The sequence below is a fragment of the Giraffa tippelskirchi genome, chromosome 7 (genome assembly GCF_054371585.1).
Source record: "Giraffa tippelskirchi isolate mGirTip1 chromosome 7, T2T-mGirTip1v1.2.pri, whole genome shotgun sequence".
Lineage (NCBI taxonomy): Eukaryota > Metazoa > Chordata > Mammalia > Artiodactyla > Giraffidae > Giraffa > Giraffa tippelskirchi.
In genome coordinates this window covers 143,325,907-143,352,739 of record NC_137281.1, presented here as the reverse complement: position 1 = coordinate 143,352,739, position 26,833 = coordinate 143,325,907, and the positions used below count along the sequence as shown (strand labels likewise).

The window sequence follows — 26,833 nt, the reverse complement described above, 5'->3', positions numbered from 1 at the left end:
CAGAAATGAGGCCTCAGGGTCCCCCATCTCTACATCCCCAAGGGCAAAAACAGAGTTCCTGGTCAACACAGCCTCACCATCCTGCACACCGTCTGTGGCCGAAGAGTGCTCAGTACAAGATTCAGATATGTGATGAAGCGGATTCATCACTGTTGTGTCATGGTTACAGCAAGACTTTAAGAACAGACAAATATGGGTTTTATTTGAATCCCATATCATTGACCAAATCATGTTATCGCTTGGAACCCAATTCCTCATCTATAAAATGGGGGCACGAAAGCGCTCAGGATTATTCTGAGGATTCCAAGCAATGCTGGACTGATCACAATGGCATGCATTAGTGGTGTTCCGAAATTATGTTATGGTCCCCAAGGAAACAGCCACGACGCCGGAAGGTATCCTCAGAAGCTTGTCAAGTGATGTGTGTTTGCCAGGCAACAAGAGCCTTTGATCTTCACAATACAGTCACTCAAATAATAGGTGACTCTTGAAAGCTCAAACGACTAATATTATTTTTAATGAGTTTGGGAGATATTTTTTAAGATGGATTTCTATTGGTGAAATAAAAATAGGGAAGTTATCTTTATAAAAGACAAGTATATATACAGTTATATAAAGATGACAAAAGCTCCAGATGGCTGTGTCTCTTGTTAATGTCTTTTGCCTTTGTGACCAGATTTGATTTTTATTTGAGATTTTTGTGCAAATAGCAAGCTTCTGAGAAACCCATTCACGAAGAACAGACACTTTAACCGTTCAAATATCCAGCATCCTGCAAGCCAACAGAGTATGTGGTCTGTTAACGGAGTTCTCCTTATTCAGTTCCTCTTAGTCGACTGTTCACCTTGGCAGGGAGAACAATGTGGGGAACAGGTGAGGATGTGAGTAGGAGGGTTGAGTCACTGCTGGCAGGAAGCCACCGTGAAACTTTCTGTGCCACTTTGAAGGGACAGAGAGATAATGATACGGCAACGGCTCCATCTAGGAGGCTGAGAACAGAGCTGATGCTCAGACTCATTTAATGGCCTCTGGGGTCTAACACACTTGCATCCACCAAGCCAAGGGTTGATCAAGTCAAAGCTGTCCACAATGTGGCAGGCACAGCTGCAACATCCATATGAAAAAATTATTAATCAAATGCACTGTAAATGAGCTCCAACTGTAGCCAATTGTGTTCACTTTTTAAAATTCATGATGAGTTAAACCCAAAGTACACATGTGCTTACATTGAAAACTAAGCTGCTGTGATAAATGCTATGTGGGTCTTTAAGAGGGCAGGGACTTGGTATAGAAATGATTTCCTTTCTCACTTCACCCACAAGAGTGGGCGTTAGAGAGGTTAAATGGCCTGCCAGTTGTAAATTAAAAGAGAAAGCAGACCATCTCGCTCCACCTGCCCAAGGTTCCAGAACTGTCACATAAAGCTCCTGTCTACCAGCCCAGATCTCAGATCTATTAAAAAACTGCTCTCCATCTTTTCTGGCACCTTTGGGTTTGGCCAAGGGATTTCCTTTTCCAGTGAATATCCCCACCCTGATAAATTTACAGAGGAGAGAATTCTCACCAGTTCTAATTTCAGCCTCTTTGGGAAATATTAATATACTTCAAGGTAAACAGCTACTTAAAGAGATCCTTTGGACAGCATGATTTACTAAGTTATAACATCTTGCACTAAAGGAAGGAGAGGGAAGGAAGCGGTCTGCCTAGATGCTTTCTATTAAAAAATAGCAGGACTAGTCTGGTCCAAGCACATGCGATGGCTCCCACCCTCAGTCCCCTTCAGTTCTAGCCTCAAAGGTGTGTGCACCTACCCAGTTCCCTAGGGCACCCTCTGCCTTCCCTGGAGGTCATACTGAGATCGCTGAGTGGTGCTGCCCCGTGCTGCCAGCCCCCAGGAAAGAACCACAACTCAGGGGGTGGCAGACACAGAAAGGATTTTAGAGAGCATCTAGGAAGGGGGATTTCAACTCTGTTCCAAGGAGCCCTAAGGGTTCCTCCCGGCATCACTGCCTGGGGAAACAAGGCGTTCAGAGGGGACCCAGGAGCCCAAGACACCCCACCCTTCCTATCAGAGAAGTTCTGCCATCTCAGTTCTATATGCTGGGCTTCCATGTGTAATTGTTAGTAGGAAACAAAAGGATTCTTAAACTTTAAAATCATTTGGGCACCACTGATCAAGTCTGATGGAGCCAGGCCTAGAGAGGTGGCCTTTTGCTTCAGGGTCCATCTTCTTCCTCTCCTCACTCTTTTCATGCACCCCGGCTCTCAGTGAAATGGGTCACTCTTGCACTTGCGATAAACAAGTACCATCTCTTCCTAAACACTAAGCCCCCACGTGACACCTCTTCCTTTGGTCTGTATCTGAGAGTGTTGGCTGGAGAGCAGGGCTATCGGTCTGTACTACTGTCTGTTCACTTGCCAGACTGCATTCAGCCCTCAGGGAGAATACAGTGATCCCAGCTCTGCCTGCCAAAGAGGTTTCTCAGAACGTTACAGCTCTGCCATCTTCCTTGAGATTCGGGTTCCAAGGCAGCTGCCTGAAGCCTCGCAGCCACCCACCTCCCAGCTCCAGCCCGCCCAGCAGAGTGCGGCCACGTCCTGCAGCAGTCATCTCCCTCTGCTGGCAGACGAGCCTGGGAACAATCCGTCATTTGATATTCATGGTGGCTCACAGGTAGCCCTTGCCAATGTGGCGTGAGTGGGTTCCAAGGATCACTGCCCAGAGTAGGCTACTCCTCGAACCCCGAAGCCTGATGCAGTGGTTTGGAGCCCTGAGCTAGGCGTGGCCGGGGAGACCTCGCAAGGAGGGCGCACTGGCCTCACTGACACAGCAGAGGCACGGTCGTTCAGATGAGTCTCAGAGGACACACAGAGCTACTTAGCTGAACTCATCTGAAGCCAAATGAAAAAAGGATGAAATGAGAGAGAAAACAGAGCACTTTTCCAGCTCCTGCTCCCAGCCTTTTCCTCATAATAGTTCAACCAGCAGAAGCACTTTGCAGAGGGTCTCATGGTAATATAGTCGCCACATAAAGCATGTGCATTCCTGTTTCAAATAGGAATGTTAAAGTAATTCACTTTGGAAATAAAAGCCAAGACCTGGAATAAGGGCAAGACAGACATTTGCTTTCAATTATTTTCACTGCAGGAGTAAATCAAAAGAAAGAAAGCTCTGAGCTTGCCCCTTTCCAAGAATGTTAAACTAAGGATTGGAGGAAAGATTCCTTTCAGGGCAGATTTTATTTTCCTTTAACCTCAGGAAAAAATCTGAAATAATTTCGAAACTGGTAGTTAAAAATTTTAATACACCTCTTTGGTTTTTGATGGATAAAGAAAGAAATTTCAAGTACTATCTTTTATGGGGTTGCTAAGGAAACCATTTGTGCCCTGGGTGATGAGTCAGAACTGTTAAGTGCTGGCTTATAAAACAGAAATGATAGAAATCTAGAACGTCAAGTCTTTAAAATGGTTTATGATATTAATGCTTATGTTAATAACTCAGTGATTTCTCTGCAAAATTCCAGAATGGTCTTTGGAGTACATTTCATCTCTGGAGACGTTGATCTGCCAGTTTCAGATGTATACCTGACTTATCTAGAGGAATGTACACACGCGTGTGGCACACGCACACAAAGAGGAGCGTGTGTGTCCACAGAAACCAGAACGGTGACGAGGAAGCCTGGATGAGACGAGACCATGCGGCTCATCACGCTGGGCACGTCTCTTGCCCTCTGAGGATGGTAAGTGGTTAAGGAAATATGTCAGCTTCCACTTTCCATCACTTCTCAAAGGTCCTCTTAAACTAGGCTTTTTAGTCACTTCAAACAGACTACAAATCACTTAACTGAGAACACAGAGAACAGAAAACATCAAAGTGTGCACCCATGATCCTCTGGAGTGGTGGACTCTCTTCTTGTGGGGCCACCCAGTACACTGCAGACAGAACACCTTATGCTAAGTGTGAAATATAATACCTTTGGGCCCAGCTCAGCCAACACCAGCTGCTGGCTTGTTTGGGAGTGAGACAGCACACTTTAGAGACAAGACAGCAGAGCCTGAGGTGGGCTTGAAGCGTCCTCCCAAGCTGAGGTGGGTGGAAAAAAGATCTTTCCATGTGGTCATGCAAACGTTTGGCCACTGACATGCCCACAAACTCTGAGCAAGTGTTCGGGACTCAATGGGGAAGGGGGCTGGGTTCTAGAGAAGGCATTTCTAGTCTGGAATTCTGAGAGCGGAGAGAAGGCTTTCTGAAGAGAGTCTGGCAAGTTCTGCAGGTAAATGTGCCGACTCATCTGCTGGACTAAACGACAAGCAGTGTACACCTGGTAGGTTTGCTGGCCAGGTGGGATGGGGCAGACGTGAGGCCAGAGTGCAGGTGCTGTGGGGGCACGCAGGGCAGGAGACACCCTGGGGGCTACTGTGGGAGGAGGACCCTTTGGACAGAAGGCACTACAGTCCTTTCAGAAAACTTTCCATCCAACAACGGAGCCATGGGTGTGTCTGCAGAGTTCTGAGAAGCAATGTCGTCTGAGTGATAACATCAAGAAAGTATAGCTTGTGCACTGTAAGTAGGATACAGTGGAAGAAAAAGAGCCTTGGGGGTGGGGACAGGTTACTATAAACCAAGACGCAAGAGATGTGACCACAGGGACAGCACACTTGGAAAACACATGAATTAAACATTGAGACGGTTGGGTGATGGAAGGAAGGGGGGGTCCGATGAGGAGGAGCCGGGAACCACTACTTCCTGGAGAATGTTTAACTGCACTGTCCGGCCTCTCTCTGACTGCTGTACACCCCAAGCCCTGCCCTGTACCTTAAAATTCTTCTGGGATTCAGGGGTTGGGCTTTCCAGGTCGATGAGCTTCTTGAGATCCTCTTCAATGGTGGACTTGGAGGTTGGCTTTGGGGATGCCCGGAGGTCCCTGGTGGAGGCACGCAGCCTGGGGTGGGCTATTTCATTGCCATCACTCTGATGACGCCTTGAAAGAAGGGAAAGAGAGGGGAGAAATTAATTTGATGAGGTGGACTCAAGGGTGTGATGGTGTCTGAAAGAGGTAAGTCAATGGAGACCTATTAGAAAAGGAGAATTACTTCTGTTCGATTATATTAAGAATCTATTTGGATAAGTGCTTGTAAAGAGAAGCAAGACCAGTTTGAAATGCAAAATAAAAAGCCTGATGAATAAATCACTCTTTCACAGGAAACTATAAACTCCACAAGCCAAAATTAGCAACAGACTCACTAATAAAAAAGACCACAGGGTATGAATCCCAAATGCAATCTCTAAAGAAACAAAAACAATGTCATTGACTGACTCCTTTATTTTTTGCTGTACTATTTTGTCAAAAGTTCTTTATGTTCAGAGGTGGTCACTTACTAATAGTCCCTCCTGGGCCAGTTAGGAATTACATGGGAAGGCTGTGATTAATAGCATCAAAGGGACAAGTGTGGTCTTAACACCCACAGGGCGATTATTCTGAAGTTCGTTCTTCAGACAGACTCTTTCCTAGGAGACTTGGAGATTCTCAAATCTGAAGGTTTTGCAATACATCTTATTTAAGGAATGTGGCAGAGAAACAATTTAAGGCACGTTGCACGTGGGAAGAAAAATAACTTCCCTACCAAACCACCCTCTCCCCAGTCTTCAGCCCAGCCTCCTCTCTTGCAGGAAATTGCCCCAGGCTTTTCTGTTCACTGTCACGTGAAAAGCAAAACACCCAGCAAGAGAAGCAACAGAGTCCTTACTTCCTGGTGTCCATGAATCCCACGGAGTTTATGGTTCCTTCGGGTTTCTTCCATCCGATCAAGTACTTGCTGGTCGCGCCCTGGCGGGGGTAGAAAGTCCGAGGGCCGGAGGAGGAGGACGAAGAGGACGAGAAGGAAGGAGCGAGCTGCGAGGGGGCGGCCGGGTGAAGTTCTTCCTTCGGTGAACTCCGGGCACTGGTGAAGACCACCGGGCTGGCAGAGTGTCGCGAGCTCATGGTACTGAGGAGAGGCGGGACAGAGACAAAACGGCGCGGGTGTGTGTGTGCCTCCTGGGGGCGGCCTGTCAGCGGTAAAAGCGTCATCCAGGACAGGGGTTACGGCTCAGTTACAGAACAATGGGTATTTCACAAAATATTAGTGGGGCTGGCTGGCCTTCCTTCGCCTTTTTGCTTCAATTTAAATGTTCGCTGTCAAAGTGAAACATGGTGACGGGGGCTTCTCCTGCACTTTCAGTTGAAAAGCAAAAATAGTTAAAGACTGTCAGGGACACTCTGAAGTACACCAGCACCGCTGAAGTGTGGTACAGAGAAGTCTCACAGAGGCAAGTGTGTGTGTGTGGGCGGCGGGGGGGAGCTGGCAATAAAAGGCCTGGCAGTATCAAGAGCTCTCTGTCCTCCCTTCCTCAGAACCCAGGGGCACAGTGACATTCCCCAAGCCTGAGCTCAAGAGGGGAGAGAAGGCTGGGTCAGACCCAGAGCTCTCCACATGCTCACGTCCAAGGCCAAGGGGCACCCTGAGGTCTCCTTCCCCCCGGCACCTGGGAGTAACACTCTCTAAAAAGCTATTTATCAGATTAGATGATACCACCCCCTTACCTCACACACACAAGTTAACTCACAATGGATTAACGACTTGAATGCAGGACCTGAAACAGAAAAACTCCTAGAAGGAAACACGGGCAGTAAGCTCCCTGACAGTCATTTTTTGAATCTGACACAAAAAGCAAAGGCAACAAAAGCCAAACTAAACAAGAGGGACTACATCAAACCAAAAGGCTTCTGGGCAGCAAAGGAAATCACCCACAGAGTGAAAAAGCAACCTACTGAACAAGAGGAAATATTTGCAAATCATGTATCTAATAAGGGGTTAATATTCAAAATATACAAAGAACTTCTACAACTCAAGAACCAAAAAAGCAAACAATCTGAATTTTTTAAAAAATGGGTAGGAAATTTGAATAAAGTTTTCCAAAGAAGACATACAGATGGCCAACAGGTATATGAAAACATACTCAATGTCACTAACCGTCAAGGAAATGCAAACCTAAACTGTAATGAGACCTCACACCTTTTAGAATGGCTATTATCAACAAGATAAGAAAAAACAAGTGTGAGTGAAGATGTGGAGAAAAGGGAGCCCTTGTGCATTACACATATACACACATTATATTTATTTTCATGTATGTATGTATGTGTATATCACACACATACATATATGAAAATGAATCCTGAACTTCACCTCAAAACTTGCATAAAAATCAATTCCAATTGGACTTATATTTAAATGTATATCTAAAGATTCTAGACTGTAACATGGAAGAATATCCTTATGACAGAGTCAGAGGTTTCTTTAACAGGATCATAAATGAAATGATTGAAACTCATTAAAATTAAGAACTTCTATTCATCCAAAGACACAGAGTAGGAAAATATACATAAAACATATATCCAAGAGTGGGCTCTTATCCATACATAATTAACTCCTAAAAATTAACAAGGGAGACAACCCAACAGAAAAATGGGCAAAGGTCTGAAAAGGAATTTCACAAAAGAGGATATCTAAAAGCCACCAAAGATGGAAACTCAACATCATCAGTTATCAGGAAAATGCAAATTAACTCCACAGAGAGGGACTACTACACACTAGAGTGGCTAAAAGTAAAAAGACAGTATCAAATGCTAGAAAGGATGCGAAGCAACCAACACTCTCACACACTGCAGGAGGGTACTGGTTACAATCATTTTGGCAAACCGGTTCACAGTCTGCTGAAGTTGAATATAGGTAAATCCTACGCTAGCCATTCTACTCCTAGGTATATACTGAAAAGAAGTACATACATACATGTATCAGAGGACATGTACAAGAACCTATAATATCCTCAAAACAGAAATACTCCAAACGCTGAATAAGAGAATGGATAAACAAACTGGTGTGTTCTCACAATGGATATATAATACAGCAATGAAAATAAACGAACACTATTTGCAACACAGACGAGTCTCACCAACATAATGTTGACTTAAAGACACCAGACACAGAATAATACATATGGGATGATTCCACTGACATGAAGCCCCCAGATAGGCGTAGTGAGTGTGTGACTTTAGGATTCAGGATGTGTTCAGTTGGGGAGGAAGGGGAGGTGATGGGGAGGGGGACATGTGGGAGGAAGGGTGTCTGGATGCTGGTCAAGTTCCAACTAGTCCTTGATCTGGGTAGTGATGACATGGGTAAGTGCACTTTGGGAAAACCCACCCTGATGTACACAGATGATCTGTGCCTTTTCCCGTATGTCTGTTACACTTTAATGAAAACACGTCCACAAAAACAAAGCAAAAATAGATGACCTGAAAGGAGAAGGCTGAATCAGTCCCTGAGGCTCTGCAACAGAGTGGAGAGAGCAGGACAAAGTGAGGGAGGAGGAACAGGACGCAGGGCAGAGGTGATCTCAAGGGTTTTCCACCCTAACTGGGCCTTAAAATGTTAGATTAAATACAACCATCTCCTTTATTTCTGCAACTGAAAAGGAGGAACCAGCCTCAAACTTTATAAAAAGTATCATCTTAAAAATGAGTAGCGAAGGGGACTTCCTTGGTAGTCCTGTGGTCAGGACTTCGCCTTCTAGTGCAGGGGGCGTGGGTTGGATTCCTGGTCAGGAAGCTGAGGTCCTAAGTGCTTCTTGGCCAAAAAAATCAAACATAAAATGGAAGCAATATTGTAACTAATTCAATAAAGACTTAAAAAAAAAAAAAAAGCCTAGCCATAGTCTAATAATTCCTCTAACAATTTTTCCCCCAAAGATTTTTCTATTTAGGGAGAAGGGGAAAGAGAAGACCCTTCATAAAACCTCCAAGGGCAACATAACTTTAAAAGCAATGCAATCTCATTTAGTTTTTACCTCCTGATAACAGATACTCCATGTGTCTGCTTTAAGAATTAAAGAAATGCAGAACTCTTCCACAAGTGCAGTATATTAAGCCAGTAAGAACAGAATAATAAGAGTAGGACTGTGTTCTACAAAAGAGACAAAGAGGAAAGATGAAACAAGGGGATGGTGAAAGACACACACAGATGTAGGCAGGCAAACCCATAGATAATAATACCAGAAATCTAGGTTAACTGCAAATGCATTATCCACACAGGGAGCATCAACCCAGAGAAGTTTCTGAAATAGTAAGAGAACATAGCCTTTGGGGTACTTTAAAATCATGTGACAGGTGTGCCACTATTTGTTAGTTACATAGAGACAAGATCTAATCTTTGGCTAGCAGACTTCTCTCACCTGACTATGACAGTGAAAGCGAAAGTCACTCAGTCGTGTCTAACTCTTTGTGACCCCGAGGACTATACAGTCCACGGAATTCTCCAGGCCAGAATACTGGAGTGGGTAGCCTTTCCCTTCTCCACAGACTCTTCCCAACCTAGGGATCAAACCCAGGTCTCCTGCATTGCAGGCAGATTCTTTACCAGGTGAGCCACAAGGGAAGACTGACTTCATATACACCTGACTATACCCACATCATATACATTCATAACCCAGATGTGGAGATGTCTCAAGCCTCAACCCTGGTTAGTGTCTGAAGCATATTCCAAAAAAGTGCAAAACCATGAAATCAGGATCTAGTACACTCACCTTGGATAATCACACACTTGTTTCACCTGCTTTGATCAGTATCCACCAGTGAGTGACATGTGTTTGATTGACTCGAGCCATTCTCCCTCATCACCATGTTAAGATACAGTCTGGAGGGCCTCACCCCAGAGATTCTGACTTGGGAGCTTGGGTTGGGTGGGGGACACAAGAATTTGTACTTGTAACTTATTCCCAGGACGATGTGGCGGTCCTGATCTCATACCCTGAAAACCATTATACCAGAGGTACATATGATTGCCCTTATTTTACGTTTCTCAGCAATAAGTATGTTGATGTGATAACAATGGTATTCAAAACCCTGGGGCTTTCAAAGACTAAATGTATGGTCAAAATAGAAGTAATTAGCCATGGGAAAAGAATGTAAATTGCACAGTCTGTTAATTTATACATCTTTCCCTCATGTTTCATGACACAGCTATGCTGTTTTTAGCCATAATGAATGTATTGCATAAAAGCGAGTGTTATAGAAAAGGCTAAGGAACTTCAAAGGCAAGAGCAATGTGTACAGCACATACATTTTTGGAGCTCTGTCCTGCACTATATAAATTAAATTACTACCATAATCTCTCTGAGAAGCATTTAATAAATTGTACTAGATGATAAACTCTTTGAAGGCAGGGATACCTTTGTAAATATATTTAACAATGCCAGAATGCAATAGACTCCCAGTAAAATACTAACTGCACAGAGAGATTCTCTTTAGTATCTACGGAGCACACTATATACTTAATTTCTTTATCTTGTTTATAGTCTGTCTGCCCGCAAAGATGCCAGACTAGTGTCTCAAAAAAAAGTGTCTTATTGGAGTCTGGATGCCAGTGTCTTTTATAGAATAGAGGTGGGGTGTGAGGAAGTAAAGTAAAAAGATCATTAATCTTACAAATCTCCTGGAATGGCCAGCCTTGGGGAGAGGATGTGTTCATTTTTCTTACAGCCATTCACAAGTGGACAGGGTCAGGACAGTCTGCCCCTGTTTAAATGTAAATTCCATGAGGGCTGAAATTTTTGTTTGATTTGTTCACTACTGTATCCATTATAGGTACTCAATATTTGTTGAAGGAAACTGTTGAATAAACCACAAATTAGCCATCCGTTTTAAATACAAGGGATATTTTTGCATAAAGATAGTGTATGTTACTTACTATTTAAAACTGGATGTTGCTTTATTTTTACTCTACAGAGTATGTTTCTGTTTATAAGTGTATTATTAAAAGGATAACTGCTTAATTATCCATAGACCCTGATTATTGGTTTTATTTGTGACCACAGGCCCTGATTATTGGTTTTATTTGTGAACAGGACAACTGAAACTAGCTTCCAGGTGTGAAATGCCAGCACACTTTTGTTCACTAATGGTTATAATCAAGGACCACCCTACTTAACCATTGATTAGATTTGGGAACAATGGTAAAAGCAAAAACAACTGACTGATGCATTGGTAGTTTTTCCTTAATTACGTACAACTCACAGCATGAAGGTGAGCACTTTAGTTCATTTGTCCCCTAATTCGTCATCACAGGAAGATCACTTGGAAGCCTTAAAAATACACATTCTTAGGCCTTAATTCACAACAAACTGTGGAAAATTCTTCAAGAGATGGGAATACCAGACCACCTGACCTGCCTCCTGAGAAATCTCTTTGCAGGTCAAGTAGCAACAGTTAGAACTGGACATGGAACAACAGACTGGTTCCAAATCGGGAAAGGAGTACGTCAAGGCTGTATATTGTCACCCTGCTTATTTAACTGATATGCAGAGTACATCATGAGAAATGCTGGACTGGATGAAGCACAAGCTGGAATCAAGACTGCCGGGAGAGATATCAATAACCTCAGATATGCAGATGACACCACCATTATGGCAGAAAGGGAAGAACTAAAGAGCCTCTTGGTGAAAGTGTAAGAGGAGAGTGAAAAAGTTGGCTTAAAGCTCAACATTCAGAAAACGAAGATCATGGCATCTGGTCCCATCACTTCATGGAAAATAGATGGGGAAATAATGGAAACAGTGACAGACTTTATTTTTTTGGGCTCCAAAATGACTGCAGATGGTGACTGCAGCCATGAAATTAAAAGACCCTTGCTCCTTGGAGGTAAAGTTATGACCAACCTAGACAGCATATTAAAAAGCAGAGATATTACTTTGCTAACAAAAGTCCATCTAGCCAAAACTTTGGTTTTTCCAGTAAGTCATGTATGGATGCGAGAATTGGACTATAAAGAAAGCTGAGTGCCAAGGAACTGATGCTTTTGAAATGTGGTGTTGGAGAAGACTCTTGAGAGTCCCTTGGACTGCAAGGGGATCTGACCAGTCCATCCTAAAGGAAATCAGTCCTGAATATTCATTGGAAGGACTGATGTTGACGCTGAAACTCCAATACTTTGGTTACCTGATGCGAAGAAATGACTCATTGGAAAAGACCCTGATGCTGGGAAAGATACAAGGCGGGAGGAGAAGGGGATGACAGAAGATGAGATGGTTGGATGGTATCACCGAATCAATGGACATGAGTCTGAGTAAGCTCTGGGAGTCAGTGATGGACAGGGAAGCCTGGCATGTTGCAGTCCATGGGGTTGCAAAGAGTCAGACACAACCGAGTGACTGAACTGAACTGAGGCCCTAATTCCAAAGATTTTAATATAACAGAATTGGGGTGATGCCTGAGTTGTGTTTGTTGGCAAAAGTCTTCCCCAAATGTGTACCCTCATTGAGAACTGCTTGAATCCAGTTGAATTATCATAGTACTCTTGCCTAGAAAATCCCATGGACGGAGGGGCCTGGTAGGCTATAGTCCATGGGGTTGCGAAGAATCGGACACGACTGAGCGACTTCACTTTCAATTTTCACTTTCATGCATTGGAGAAGGAAATGGCAACCCACTCCTGTATTCTTGCCTGGAGGATCCCAGGGACAGGGGAGCCTGGTGGGCTGCTGTCTATGGGGTCGCACAGAGTCAGACACGACTGAAGTGACTTAGCAGCAGCAGCAGCATGACTTCATCAAAATCCAGCTTCACACAGTCAAGATGAAAAGGGGAAAGCACCCAAATAGTGTTTCTGCAGCCGTGAACTTTGGCCCTCTGCAAGTGTGGATATAAACAATGATTCCTTGGCTCATGTCTCATCTCACTGAACCCCAGAAATGTGTATTTTAACAACCCCCAAAGGACTCCCATGTTCTGAAGAGCTAAAGAACAATTCCATTAGCCCACAACTCTCTTCCTACTCCACAATGGGTTGTCTCCTCCCTCATCTGTGGCCCCCTCTTCAGGCCCAGCTGTGTGTGGGGGTGGGGGTGGGGGTGGTGGGACTCCTTGAAGTTGACCAACCCTCCTGGCCTTGAACCACTCAGAGGGACCTGCCTCCACACACCTCCCCAAGTAATCTCTGAAGTGGCTTTAATTACAAACAACTTTAATGAAGCTGTCAGCTTCATACTTTCAAAGGGGAACTGTGTGGCCGAGCTGTTTCATTTTCCTGGAGATTTCGTATTAATTCAATATGCTGCAATCTAGTTGTACCCATGGCAAATTAGATCTCTCCCCAGGAACTGTGTAAGAAGATAATGAGCCAATAATATGGAATAAAAAGAGAAGATACGTTAAAAGTGACAAGTGCAGTATCTGCTATTTTTCTGTCTGTAGAAAAACATGAGTCTAGCTGTGTGTATGGCTAAACTGGAAAAAGTGAAAATGAAAGTCACTCAGTTGTGTCTGACTCTTTGCAACCCTATAGACTATCGAGTTCAAGGAATTCTCCAGGCCAGAATATTGGAGTGGGTAGCCTTTCCCTTCTCCAGGGGATTTTCCCAACCCAGGGATCAAACTCAGGTCTCTTGCACTGCAGGTGGATTCTTTACCAGCTGAGCCACAAGGGGAGCCCAAGAATACTGCAGTGGGTGGCCTATCCCTTCTCCAGTGGATCTTCCTGACCCAGAAATCAAACTGCGGTCTCCTGCATTGCAGGCGGATTCTTTACCAACTGAGCTATCAGGGAAGCCCAAGAATTTAGCCAGGGTGCCCTTGGATTACACATGAAGAGACACTAGCTTTCTTTCTTACATGAAGTATAGGGCATTTTCCCTTTCTTAAAAATGGACCAACATTTGATTTATTTGGTCATTCCAGGACACGAATTAAAAAAATTTTGTTTTCAATTGAAATAGTTGATTTAAAATGCTGTGTTAGTTTCAAGTGTCCATCAAAGTGATTCATATATATATGTATATTCTTTTTTAGGTTCTTTTACACTATAGGGTATTACAAGATATTGACTAGAGTTCCCTGTGCTATATAGTATGTCCTTGTTTATCTAGCTTATATATAGCAGTGAATTAATCCCAAACTCCTAACTTATCCCTCCCTATCTTTTCCCCTTTGGTAACTATAATATTATTTTCTTGTCTGTGAGTCTCCTTCTGTTTTATAAGTAAGTTCACTAGTAGCATTTTTTAAGATCCCACATAAAAGTGATATCATATAATATTTGTCTTTGCCTGACTGACTTCACTTAGTATGATCATAGGTCCATTCATGTTGCTGCAAATGGCATTATTTCATTTTGTTTTTATGGCTGAGTAATATCCAATTGTGTAATATACCACATCTTCTTTATGCATGCCTTTGTGAGCGGACATTTAGGTTGCTTCACGTCTTGGCTGGTGTAAATAAACAGTGCTACTATGAACGAGGGGTGCATAGGACATGAACTTTGAAATGGAAGAGAGGACACACACACATGCATGATTTGTCTCATAAAGAGAGGAGAAGAGGCAATGGGGTATCTGTCTCGGAGGCAACTGTCTCAGAGAATCTGAGACAGTCTGAATCTGTCCAAACTTCTCATCTTGACCTGCTGCTCAAAGAAAACCATGAACAAATGTGCTGCAACATGGCTATTCACATTCCCAGCTGTGGTCAAACTTTACAGGAGACGATGCTAGATGACTCGTTTCCAAAAAGGGCACTAGGTACGGTGGGTGCCACTCTGCAGAGGAGGAGCTACATCTGCTTGTTGATCTTGGGAAAGGATGACCCCCACCAGACAGGGTACCCTGCAGGTTAGGAGTCAACGCCCCAACTAATGAAGCTATGAGGGCCTGGGAAACCGTTCTACAATTTCTGGGTCATGAACGAGGCCACCACCTCCTACAGAAAACATCTGCCCACCACTCTGTACCACTGAGAGCTGCTGAAGAAAACCCTTGGAGTCCCCTACTATTCAGGCATGACAGAGAGGGGTGGATTTTACAGAGCCTGGGATGGTATTTTCAGGAGGGGGAGAGCAGCAATTAGTCACTTGTCAAGAGGCTGTGGCAAGATCTGCCCAAAGGCTGGAAGCTGGCCTGATACCAAGGGGAGGGAAGCTGATTGGGTTTCCTGTGATTACTTGTACAGATAACAAACAATCTTTTGGGTGACAGATAATGTGGAGGATAACGATTAGGGAGGACTCCCCTTACTGTGTGCAGCACTAGCCAATTCTGGCTGATACTGGCCCTGCACTTTAGGAGGGCTCTGAAGATGCTAATTCTAAAGGACTGCGGGGAAAAGAAGTTCAGCAGGAATGATGAAACTGGCACAGGGGACATCCAAGTGACTGCTGTAAAGAAAACTGCTCACCTATAGGAGGGAAACAGGAGAAGGCAATGGCACCCCACTCCAGTACTCTTGCCTGGAAAATCCCATGGACGGAGGAGCCTGGTAGGCTGCAGTCCATGGGGTTGCAAAGAGTCGGACCCGACTGAGTGGCTTCACTTTTACTTTTCACTTTCATGCATTGGAGAAGGAAATGGCAACCCACTCCAGTGTTCTTGCCTGGAGAATCCCAGGGACGGCGGAGCCTGGTGGGCTGCCGTCTATGGGGTCGCACGGAGTCGGACACGACTGAAGCGACTTAGCAGTAGCAGCAGCATAGGAGGGAGATAGTGAATAAGGACAAGGACACATGGACACGTAAGGCATTGGGAAATGACTGGTCAGGCCTACCCTGCAGAAGAGACCTCATGGGTCATGGGGGACTTCAAGCTGAATAAGTCTACAGTGTTGAGCTAGTTAATAGGGAGCTAACAAGATGTAGCTATAAATATCATCATTTTATTAGGCATAGCCGAGAAGAGTGTCATGTCCAGAATTGGTATCTAAAAAGGATAAAGAAAAAGCAGGAAACTCGAGGAGCAAAGTTTCTTGGGAGATGCATGTTTACTGCAGGAAAAGTAGCAAGATAAGTACACTCAGTGATGGAAAGCTCCTTAAGAAGGAAACAATAAAACCTTTCATCTTAAAAGTACAACTATGCTATGCTATGCTATGCTAAGTCGCTTCAGTCGTGTCCGACTCTGTGCGACCCCATAGACGGCAGCTCACCAGGCTCTGCCGTCCCTAGGATTCTCCAGGCAAGAATACTGGAGTGGGTTGCCATTTCTTTCTCCAGTGCATGAAAGGGAAAAGTGAAAGTGAAGTTGCTCAGTCGTGTCCGACTCTTAGCGACCCCATGGACTGTAGCCTACCAGGCTCCTCCGTCCATGGGATTTTCCAGGCAAGATTACTGGAGTGGGGTGCCATTGCCTTCTCCGACTAGAGTCTGCAATACCTTTGATAACCTTTTTTTTCTTAACCCTCAACAAACACAGAAACAACCATTTAGTAAGGGGACTAATGGGCTTCCCTGGTAGCTCAGCCAGTGAAGTGTCTGCCTACAATGCAGGAGACCCGGGTTCAATCCCTGGGTTGGGAAGATCTGCTGGAGAAGGAAACGGCAACCCACTCCAGTACTCATGCCTGGAAAAGCCCATGGACCGAGGAGCCTGGTTGGCTATAGTCCATGGGGTTGCAAAGAGTCAGACACGACTGAGTGACTTCACTTTCTCTTTCACTAGGTATTAATTAGTTACACATAGGTGGCACTAGTGGTAAAGAGTCTGCCTGCCAATTCAGGGGTCCCAAGAGATATGGGCTCAATCCCTGGGTTGGGAAGATCCCCTGGAGAAGGGAATGGAAACCCACTCCAGTATTCTTGCCTGGAAAATCCCACGGACAGAGGAGCCTGGCAGGCTGCTGTCCGTGGGGGTCGAGAAGAGTCAGACACGACTGAGCAAATGAGCATATGCATCCAAGGGACAAGCTTGGTGAAACGGTAGGACTAGCCAAAGGCCCTATGGCTGGTCAATAACAGAACTGAGCCTTGAACCTGAATCTCAGGATCCAAATCTATTTCCCCCACATTTCTCTCTGGACTTGCCTGGAGGTGAAGGGCTATTACCACATATACGGTGTTACATTATTTTCAAATTGTCTCTTGTTGGCATCGACACGTTTCATAATCTTAGACTTGAAAAATCTTCAATCTTTAGAAAAGACTCAGCTCAGAAAAACCTGCAGCCAGAGGAATTTCAGATAGGCAGATACAGGACAAAATTTTGAAGAGTGCGGGGACTGACATACTCAGATTACTCTGAAAGATTATGGAATCTCTCTCCTTGCTATTAATGACCTCGGCATCAAGAAATCTGATATCTGGGGCTTGATGAGAGCTCTCATTTTCTCAATGTTGAAATTTCAGCCACAGTAGTTCTGATTTTCTGTCTTTGAGGTGAGCTGAATATCACCAATGTTCTGGCTAAAATAATCACCCACTCTCATGAGCTTTCATAAGAAATGGAAATGGGGCAAGATAAGCCAGATCACCTGGAGTTCTGATGTATCGAAGCAAAATAAAATAGAACCCTGATGTTCACGGTGTGTGGGACCACAAAGCAACAATTATGAATGAAAACGATTCATAAACCTGATAAGTAGAGCCAACCATGTGTTGGAGAGGAGTCCTGGGGAATTTTAGAGGCTTCACTTTAAAGTCTAAGTCCATTAAACTTAGAAAAATAATTCAGTCTGACTCTAAGAAAAAAATGTAGAAGACAGACATTAACTGTTAGTAATTTAAAAAGATTCCAGGCAGAAGAGATTTAAGAGGGAAATATTATAGATAAAGACAACAGAATAATCTCTAAACAAAGAAGGAAGGCCCATTTTTCACCCAGGGTGCCAAAGGAGGCAGAGAACAAAATTTAAACTCATAAGCTCTAACACATTACACATAGGCACTCACACATAGATTGTTACTGTGCTAGGGTAACCTGAGGCATTTCTTAATCTTCCATGTAAACTGAATATAAGAAGTCCTTCTTTACCCTACTCTCAAGAAACATACACCTTTTCTGGCATGAATAGTTAACTTATTAGGTCAACCAGAAGAAAAAACACATTTATGAAATTAAACTGTACTAACATCTGTGGGCAGCCATTTTTCCTGGCCTTTAATCACTGGCTCTAGTGAATGTCAGACACTGACCAACTTATATCCAGATTTTGAATGATATTTGTAGATAAGCTGTTATAAAGTCTCCCCACGTCATATTCTGCAGGATAGAAAAATCTATGTAGAAATGACTTTACTGAAAAACTCATGCCATACAAGGACTTTATGTACACTCTTAAATATGCACTTTCATATAAAAGCACGTAGCTCTGGGCAAATACTGACACATCTATACAATAAGCTTTGGAATGTAGTGGTAGTTTTCCAGAGGAGTCAGGAGTTAAGGATTTATGCTATCTTCAAACTGGTTTATTAGTAAGGACCTTGAGACATCAGGAAAAAGTGGGAAGACTAGGGAAGAAATTATTCCTATTTGGTCATCAAAGTGTACTAAGCATCCATAATGCTGGTGCATTGAGCATCTATCTTTTATGCTCATAGTATAGTATGGCACATACTATGCAAAGGTGCTTAATATGAACACATTGTGTAAGAAATCCTCTTATATTGGAGAGCAGTAAAAATGTGTATGTGAGATGGCCAAGAGGTACCTGAAAAGATGCTCCACATCATTAATTTTTCCTTCCTTATTCGTGCTCAGTCATGTCCAATTCTTTGCAACCCCACGGACTGTAATTCGCCAGGCTCCTGTCTATGGAATTTTCCAGGCAAGAATACTGGAGTGGGTTACCATTTCTTTCTCAAGGGGATCTTCCCAACTCAGGGATCTAATCTGCATCTCTTGCATTGGCAGGTGGATTCTTTACCAACTGAGCCACCTACAAAGCCCAATTAATTGTTATAGAAATGCAAATCAAAATGGTCAGAATGGCCATCATCAAAAAACCTACAAACAATAAATGCTGGAGAGGGTGTGGAGAAAAGGTGCACTTTGGTGGGAATGTAAATTGATACAGCCATTTTAGAAAACAGTATGGAGTTCCTTTAAAAATTAAAACCCAGCAATCACACTACTGGCATATGCCCTGAGAAAACTGTAATTCAAAAAGACACACGTACCCCAATGCTCACTGTAGCACTATTTACAACAGCCAGGACATGGAAACAACCTAAGTGTCTATTGACAGATGAATGGATAAGTAAGATGTGGACTTTATTTTCTTGGGCTCCAAAATCACTGCAGATGGTGACTACAGCCATGAAATTAAAAAATGCTTGCTCCTTGGAAGAAAAGCTATGATCAACCTAGACAGCATATTAAAAAGCAAAGACATTACTTTGCCGACAAAGGTCTGTCTAGTCAAAGCTATGGTTTTTCCAGTAGTCATGTATGGATGTGAGAGTTGGACTATAAAGAAAGCTGAGCACTGAAGAATTGATGCTTTTGAACTGTGGTGTTGGAGAAGACTCTTGAGAGTCCCTTGGACTGCAAGGAGATCCAACCAGTCCATCCTAAAGATCAGTCCTGGGTGTTCGTTGGAAGGACTGATGTTGAAGCTGAAGTTCCAATACTTTGCTCACCTGCTGCAAAGAAATGATTCATCTGAAAAGACCCTGATGCTAGGAAAGATTGAAGGCAAGAGGAGAACCCCTTCTCCTCTATTATCGTATATTAACACATGCATGTGGAATCAAGAAAAAAGGAAGATGAACCTAGTTCCAGGGCAGGAATAGAGACACAGAAGTAGAGAATGAATGTGTGGACACAGCAGGCAAGGAGAGAGTGGGATGAACTGGGAGATTAGGTTGACATGTATACGCTGTGCTGTGCTCAGTCCTTTCTGACTCTTTGCGATCCCAAGGACTGTAGCCCTCCGAGATTAAGATCCTCTGTCAATGGGATTTTCTAGACAAGAATACTGGAGTAAGTTACCATCCCCTTTCTCCAGGGGATCTTCCTGAACCAGGGATTGAATCTGTGTCTCTTGTGTCTCCTGCATCGATAGGCAGATTCTTTACTACTGAGCCACCTGGGAAGCCCATATATATACGACCATGTGTAGTACGGATAGCAAGTGGAAGCTGTGGTACGGCACGGGGAGCCCAGTTCAGTTCAGTTCAGTCACTCAGTCGTGTCCGACTCTTTGCAACCCCATGAATTGCAGCACGCCAGGCCTCCCTGTCCATCACCAACTCCCTGAGTCTACCCAAAACCATGTCCATCGAGTCGGTGATGCCATCCAATCATTTCATCCTCTGTCGTCCCCTTCTCCTCCTGCCCCCAATCCTACCCAGCATTAGGGTCTTTTCCAATGAGTCAACTCTTCGCATGAGGTGGCCAAAGTATTGGAGTTTCAGCTTCAACATCAGACCTTCCAAAACAAGGAGCTCAGTGCAGCGCAATGTGATGACCTAAATGGGTGGAACTGGGGGAGGGGAAGGTCCAAGAGGGAGGGGAATATATGTATACAAAGAGCTGATTCATTTTGTTGTACAGCAGAAACTAACAAAACATTGTAAAGCAATTATACCCCAATTAAAAAAAAACAACTTGAATTTGTAGTTAATAAACCTTCTGATCCCTCTCCCCAAATGTATACGTGATCACATGTTGTTTTTCAGTCACACAATCGTGTCCGACTCTGGGACCCCATGGACTGCAGCACACCAGGCTTCCCTGTCCCTCATCTTCTCTCCGAAGCTTGCCCAAGTTCATGTCCATTGCATCGGTGATGCCATCCAGCCATCTCTTCCTTTGACGCTCTCTTCTCCTACTCTCAATCTTTCCCAGCATCAAGGACTTTTCCAACGAGTTGGTTGTTCTCATCAGATGACCAAAATACTGAGGCATCAGTTTCAGCCTCAGTTCTTCCAAAAAGTATTCAGGGTTGACTTCCCTTAAGACTGACTGGTTTGATCTTCCTGCTGTCCAAGGGACTTTCAGGAGTCTGCTCCAGCAACACAGTTCAAAGGCATCAATTCTTTGGCGCTCCGCTCTCATAACCATATGTGACCACTGGGAAGACCACAGCCTTGACTATATGGACCTTTGTTGGTAGAGTAATGTCTCTGCTTTTCAATATACTGACTAGGTTTGTCATGGTTTTCCTGCCAAGAAGCAATTCTCTTCTGATTTCATGGTTGCGGCCACCATCCTCAGTGATTTTGGAGCCCAAGAAGAGAAAATCTGTCACTACTTCCACCTTTTCCCTTTCTATTTGAAATGTAGTAATGGGGCTGGATGCCATGATCTTAGTTTTTTCAATATTTAGTCATAAGCCGGCTCTTTCACTCCTCCTTCACCCTCATCAAGAGACTCTTTAGTTCCTCTTCACTGCCATTAGAGTGGTATCATTTGCATATCTGAGATTGTTGATGTTTCTCCTGACTATCTTGATTCCAGCTTGTAACTCATCCAGCCCAGCGTTCCTCATGACATGCTCAGCATATAGGTTAAACAAACAGGGTGACAGCAGACAGCCCTGTAGAATTCCTTTCTCAATCTTGAACCTATCAGTTGTTCCATACAGTGTTCTAACTGTTGCTTCTTGACCTGCATAGAGTTTCTCAGGAGACAGGTAAGATGGACTGGTATTCCCATCTCTTTCAGAGCTTTCCACAGTTTGTTATGATCCACCCAGTCTGTTATGATCCACACAGTCAAAGGCTTTAGTGTAGTCAATGATACAGTGGCAGATGCTTTTCTGGAATTCTCTTGGTTTCTCTATGATCCAGAAAATGTTGGCAATTTGGTCTCTGATTCCTCTGTCTTTTCTAAATCCAGATTGGACATCTGGAAGTTCTTGGTTCGCATAATGCTGAAGCCTAACATGCAAGACGTTAAGCATGACCTTACTAGCATTCCTGTGGCCACTGCTGGGTCTTCCAGATTTGCTGACATAGTGTGTGCAACACCTTGATGGCATCATCCTTTCGGGTTCTGAATAGCTCTACTGGAATTCAATTGCATCTACTAGCTTTATTAACAGCAGTGCTCCCTAAGGCCCACTTGACCTCACACTCCAGAATGTCTGGCTCTGGGTGACACACCACCCACACCATGTGATCACATAAGTGGATACTAATTGGCATGAGGGCTCTGAGGGGGTCTATGGGAAGCAGGACAGCTGGTAATAAGGGGTGGGGTGCAGGAGTCTGGACACTCAAGACAGGTCAGGTCAGGATGTTACAGACGAGACGTGTGTGCAAGTCCAAGGTGGGGTTTTTAGCATTTTTTTTTGCCACACTGTGCGGCATTTGGGATATTAGTTCCCCAACCAGGGATGGAATCCGTACCCACTTCAGTGGAAGCACAGAGTCTTAACCACTGGACTGCCAGGGAATTTCCTCTAGCTTTATAATACGTGGTCGTGAACTTACTTTTGCCATCAGCAGTGGCTGCTGGTCAGCAGGATAAGAGTTCTGTAAACTAAGGAAGTCTTTGGTCACCACACAAACAGACACTGCCTACTTCCGAGGCCAGAACTCTAAGACAAAGTGAACCCAGCTGATAAGAGTATACTAAAATTGAAACTATCTTCACCTTTCCTATGCTCACCATGAATCATTTTTCTGAGTGGTTTAAGACCTGTAAGTGAAACACCCATTATAAAAACAAATTTCTTTCTGAAAGATCTCTCCCTAAATTTCCAAGCTTCATAGACAATGTATATTCTAGCAGTAATGCTTCAGAGCAATTAACAGACTTTTTAATTGTAGAAAGCTTTCAATGTGTATGGCTCCTCTCAATGACATCCAGATAGAATTACCCTATGTAATTACCAACCTACATTATAAGCAGTTCTCATGGGAGGGCCACACAAAACCTGCACAGCCATCAACAGGCAGACTGCAGGACAGAGGCAGCAGGAACACAGCCCAGGCAGAAATGCACAGTGGAGCTTAATCACTGTAATTTAGATTTTGTCACCAAGTCCCAGGTACAAGCTCTTTTATGCACTGTCAAGAGATCTCCACATTAATTGCTGTTCCTGTCTTTCGAGGACACAAACACCCTAATTTGCAGTGATTTTAGTTTCTCGAGCAATGTGCATTTGGTGGCTAAGTCCCCCCTTTCCTCCAGAAAAGGAAGTATGCTAAAGCTCTGATTATCCAGCTCCCTCTGCCAAGATCAACAAACTGGAGTCACAAAGCATCCGTATTTACCAGAGTTGCGAACGAATGTGACTCAACCTACCAGCGGGTGGGAAGCCCTGCCATCCTCCCTGAAAGGCCACATTCTTCCCGAGCAACCTTGACTTTCAACAGAAGAGCTAGTTGTAAATGATGATTTCAATGATTTCTACATGGTCAGTTGGAAGCAGAAAATGTGGCTAATCCTTTAAGACCTTCAGGCAGCCGCAGTCAGCACATTCAGACAATGCTAACCCAGGTGCTGACTTTTCAGAGGGTGCTTTGTACCTCCCCTGGGATTTGGTAGATCTGTTAGATCGCACAGCCCACGTTCCGTGCTTTGGCTTCAGAGGCCCAGCACTTTTTAACTTTACTCCAGAGTGATGCCATTCTAGACAAGACCTGTGACTTTCTTCTGCCATCCAATTAGATCAGAGATACATTCCCCAGATGAAGTACTATTTCAAAAAAGACATTCTCTTTTCAGAATGAAGAACTGAAAACCAAATCTAGGAGTCAAGGTAAACCTGAAAACCACAGAGGAACTATTGTGAACTGAAAAATGTTCTGAGTCGGTGCACAGGCTGTACTTAATGAGACAGTGGGTGTGCTAGAAATAGCAAGCCGGTCACATAACTGAGTCAAATGATTCTACGTCTATATTACATTATCATGGTATTTGATGCCTGGCTTTTTGTTTTCCAAACACTTCCTTAATCCATCTGTACCAAACATTCTATCTTCTGAACTATGGACAGGAAATTGGATGCATGTTACCCAAGAATCCTGAGATGACTTTCCCAATTGCTTTTCTGCTTAGGGGGCCATGCAGTTTCCAGGCCTGTCACAGTCACTTTTTATTACTGCAACATGGTAGTGGTAAACAGAGATAAAACTCAGGAAATGATTCATACCATCAAAGTTCTAAAAGATGGGAAGTGTGTGAGTCTCATCAGTAACAACACAGACGACGGGAGAAGTTGACTATTTAACTGATCAAGTGAAACAAATCCAGATTAAGTCAAGGATGTCCTCTCTGGTGAAGATTACCTGGGGTTTACTGACAGATTATGTGCCTGGATTCCCACTGGAAAAGTAAAACTAAACTCAACTTCTCTGCTGCTTTTCTTTAGGGCGTAAAAGAGCAAAAGAGGACTGGAAGACGGCAAGGTTGGATGCTATCACACACGCTGATCAATGACCAACAACAATAAAAGGTAAAAGGAGAAACCACCACAGAGATTAACAGGCCCTCAAAGATAGTGATGAATGCTTCCTCCCTAAAAGGATGAATATCTTGTCAGATTTTGGACTGTAGGCTCAAACCCAAAAGAGGAAATGAAAAACAGTATTTATCCTGCCTATCAGCGTGATGGCTGAGGATACAGGGGAATGTGTACGTTTCTATTCTGAAAGGTAGATGGGCCGTGTCTAATTTTAGCCATGCTTTCCTGTTTGACAACCCTCACCCTCAACATATCACTGTCGGGAGCCAATTACTGAAAACAGATTGCTGTGCAAACACTGGATAAGCGATGTTCTCTGATAGAGAGAGAGCGTTAAGGATGCGTCCGGCATCATACATGATATGTCCTGTTAGTCTTGGAAAAGACCCCTTCCTTTCAAAAATATGGTCCAGATTTTCTTATGTCTTCAAAAGACTGTCTCATTCTACATTCTCTATCACTAGCAGGGAGCCACATGACAAAATTCTTCTCTCATTCTGGTACGCAGTTAGGCACATTTTTATAAAATCAAATACAGCTACAAAAAAGCAAATCTGCAAACTTTTCTCACAGTTTAAAATAATGCACCAGGATGGCAGGAATAAAGGATTTAGATGGTAAATAAATATATAAAAATTAACCGTCATTGTGCAAAAGACGCCCACCCTCCCCCCCCTTTAAAATATACTCTTGATAGAAGCAAAGTGAGAAGAGGCCAGAAATTGGATGCAGGAGATGGGGAGTGGGAGGGGTGGTTACCTGGTGTGTGAAGCAGCATCATTGATACTGAACGTGGGGTTCTCCCTGGTCAGAGGGCTCGAGCCAGCCTGGCTCTTGGTGTGGATATCCAAGCTCAGGGAGGACTCGGTTTTCCGGTCCATGCTGTGGCTCTCTGACTCTAAAGTCCGATCTGCCATGGAGATGACTTCGCTGGAACTGTGCCACAGTGGGGCCACTTTCTCCTTGCCTGGCCCCGAGCGTGGCGACGAGGTGGCTGCCCCCAGGGAGGCTGTGCTGCCGTGGCTGGGGCCATACGAGGTGGTGTCAATGCCGCTGTCCGCGGAGGTGCCCTGCAGGTAGTTGTAGCTGTTGAGCTCAGCCTCGGTGCGGTCCCCATCATACCACTTCTCGTCACTGTGGGCGCTCGACGCGTTGCTGGACAGGGTATTGCTGCTGGAGTGGCTTGAGTAGTGGCTGTCAGACTGCAAGGAAAGCAGGGTTCCTTAACGACAGGTTGGGCTTCTTGAAGAGCAGGAAACAAATACTTGGGGAATGACTCTGAAATGTGTCTTCCTAGGGGGTTCTCGAGACACAAAAACACCTCTATGATGACAAAAAGCAAGGCAGGGGTACCTGGAAAAACCTATTCAGAAGATTTCATGGCAGGACGTGCTGGAAACTTTGCTGTTTCAGAATCCACTTTTAATTATTTAGTTTAGCTTATGCTAAAGCAACTATAGTATTGAGAGAGTCTTAATCAGGGAAAAAAAAAAGAACTCTAAACTGTCATTGGATGTTTGCTTAGTCGCTCAGTCGTGTCTGACTCTGCGATCCCATGGACTGTAGCCCTCCAGGCTCCTCTGTCCATGGGATTCTCCAGGCAAGAGTACCGGAGTGGGCTGCCATGCCCTTCTCCAGGGGATCTTCCCGACCCAGGGATCAAATCTGGGTCTGCTGCACTGCAGGTGGAACTTTACCATCTGTGCCACCAGCGAAGTCAAAACTGTCCTTAGAGTCTTCTAATATCTCAGTCTTAAACTAGAAAGTGATACTTCTAAGGGGCTTATAACTAGAAAGACTGTATTGATCAGAGTAAACAGAAGGCAGAATATAAGACTTTTTCTTAGAAAGAAAAGATATCATTTCTTTCTTCATATAGCATCTATTTAGGAGACAGCTTTTCTAAGGAGTGTTAAGAGGTAAAATTTATACAGATGTGCCAAGACAATTCAACAGGGGAAAATATTCTTTTTACCAAACAGTGTTGAGAAACTAGATATCCACATTCAAGAAAGAATCAAGTTGGGTCTTTACCACATAGAAAAATAAACTCAAAAAAGTCAAAGACATAAGTGTCAGGGCTAAAACTATAAAACTCTTAGAAGAAAATATAGGTATACATCTCCATGGATTATGTATACAAATTAGGTATACAAACCATTGGATTATGCAATGATTTCTTAAAAAGGACACTAAAAGTAAAAAAATGAAAAGAGAAAATAGATAAACTGGGCTTCATCAAAATAAAAAACTTCTGTGCTTCAAATAACCCAATAAAAAATGGGCAAGGGATTTGAATAGTCATTCATCCAAAGAAGATATACAAATGGTCAACAAGTATATGAAAAGATGCTCAGTATCATTAGTCATTTGGTAAATGCAAATCAAAACCACACTGAAGTAACACTTCATACACACTAGGATAAAGGCAGACAACAAGGATGGTGGGCATTGTTGGTAGGATGTAAAACAGGGCAGCTGCTGTGGGAAAACAGCTGCAATTATACACTCAAGAGAAATGAAAACCTATGTTAACAAGAAAAACTTCCACATGAATTTTAAAGCAGCATTATTCTTAATAGCCAAAAAAGTAGAAATCACTCACATGTCCATCAATG

General features: G+C 43.7%; 1 protein-coding gene and 1 long non-coding RNA gene across 24 annotated transcripts in view; one reads left to right on the top strand and one right to left on the bottom strand.

Annotated features, from left to right (window-relative positions):
* SIPA1L1 (signal induced proliferation associated 1 like 1) overlaps nt 1-26,833 on the bottom strand; it is a 368,059-nt gene that overhangs the window by 9,957 nt on the left and 331,269 nt on the right. For all 23 annotated transcript variants that reach the window (XM_081508904.1, XM_081508913.1, XM_081508901.1 and 20 more), the window contains 3 exons: nt 24,975-25,417; nt 5,749-5,988; nt 4,817-4,982 (listed from right to left, as the gene is read on the bottom strand). In XM_081508904.1, the coding sequence (XP_081365030.1) occupies nt 4,817-4,982; nt 5,749-5,988; nt 24,975-25,417 (849 nt within the window). The remainder of the gene's footprint in view (nt 1-4,816; nt 4,983-5,748; nt 5,989-24,974; nt 25,418-26,833) is intronic.
* Nucleotides 382-26,435, top strand: LOC145513239 (uncharacterized). The gene is made up of 3 exons (XR_014059228.1): nt 382-873; nt 3,525-3,740; nt 24,123-26,435. It is a non-coding gene; the product is annotated as an uncharacterized LOC145513239 (long non-coding RNA).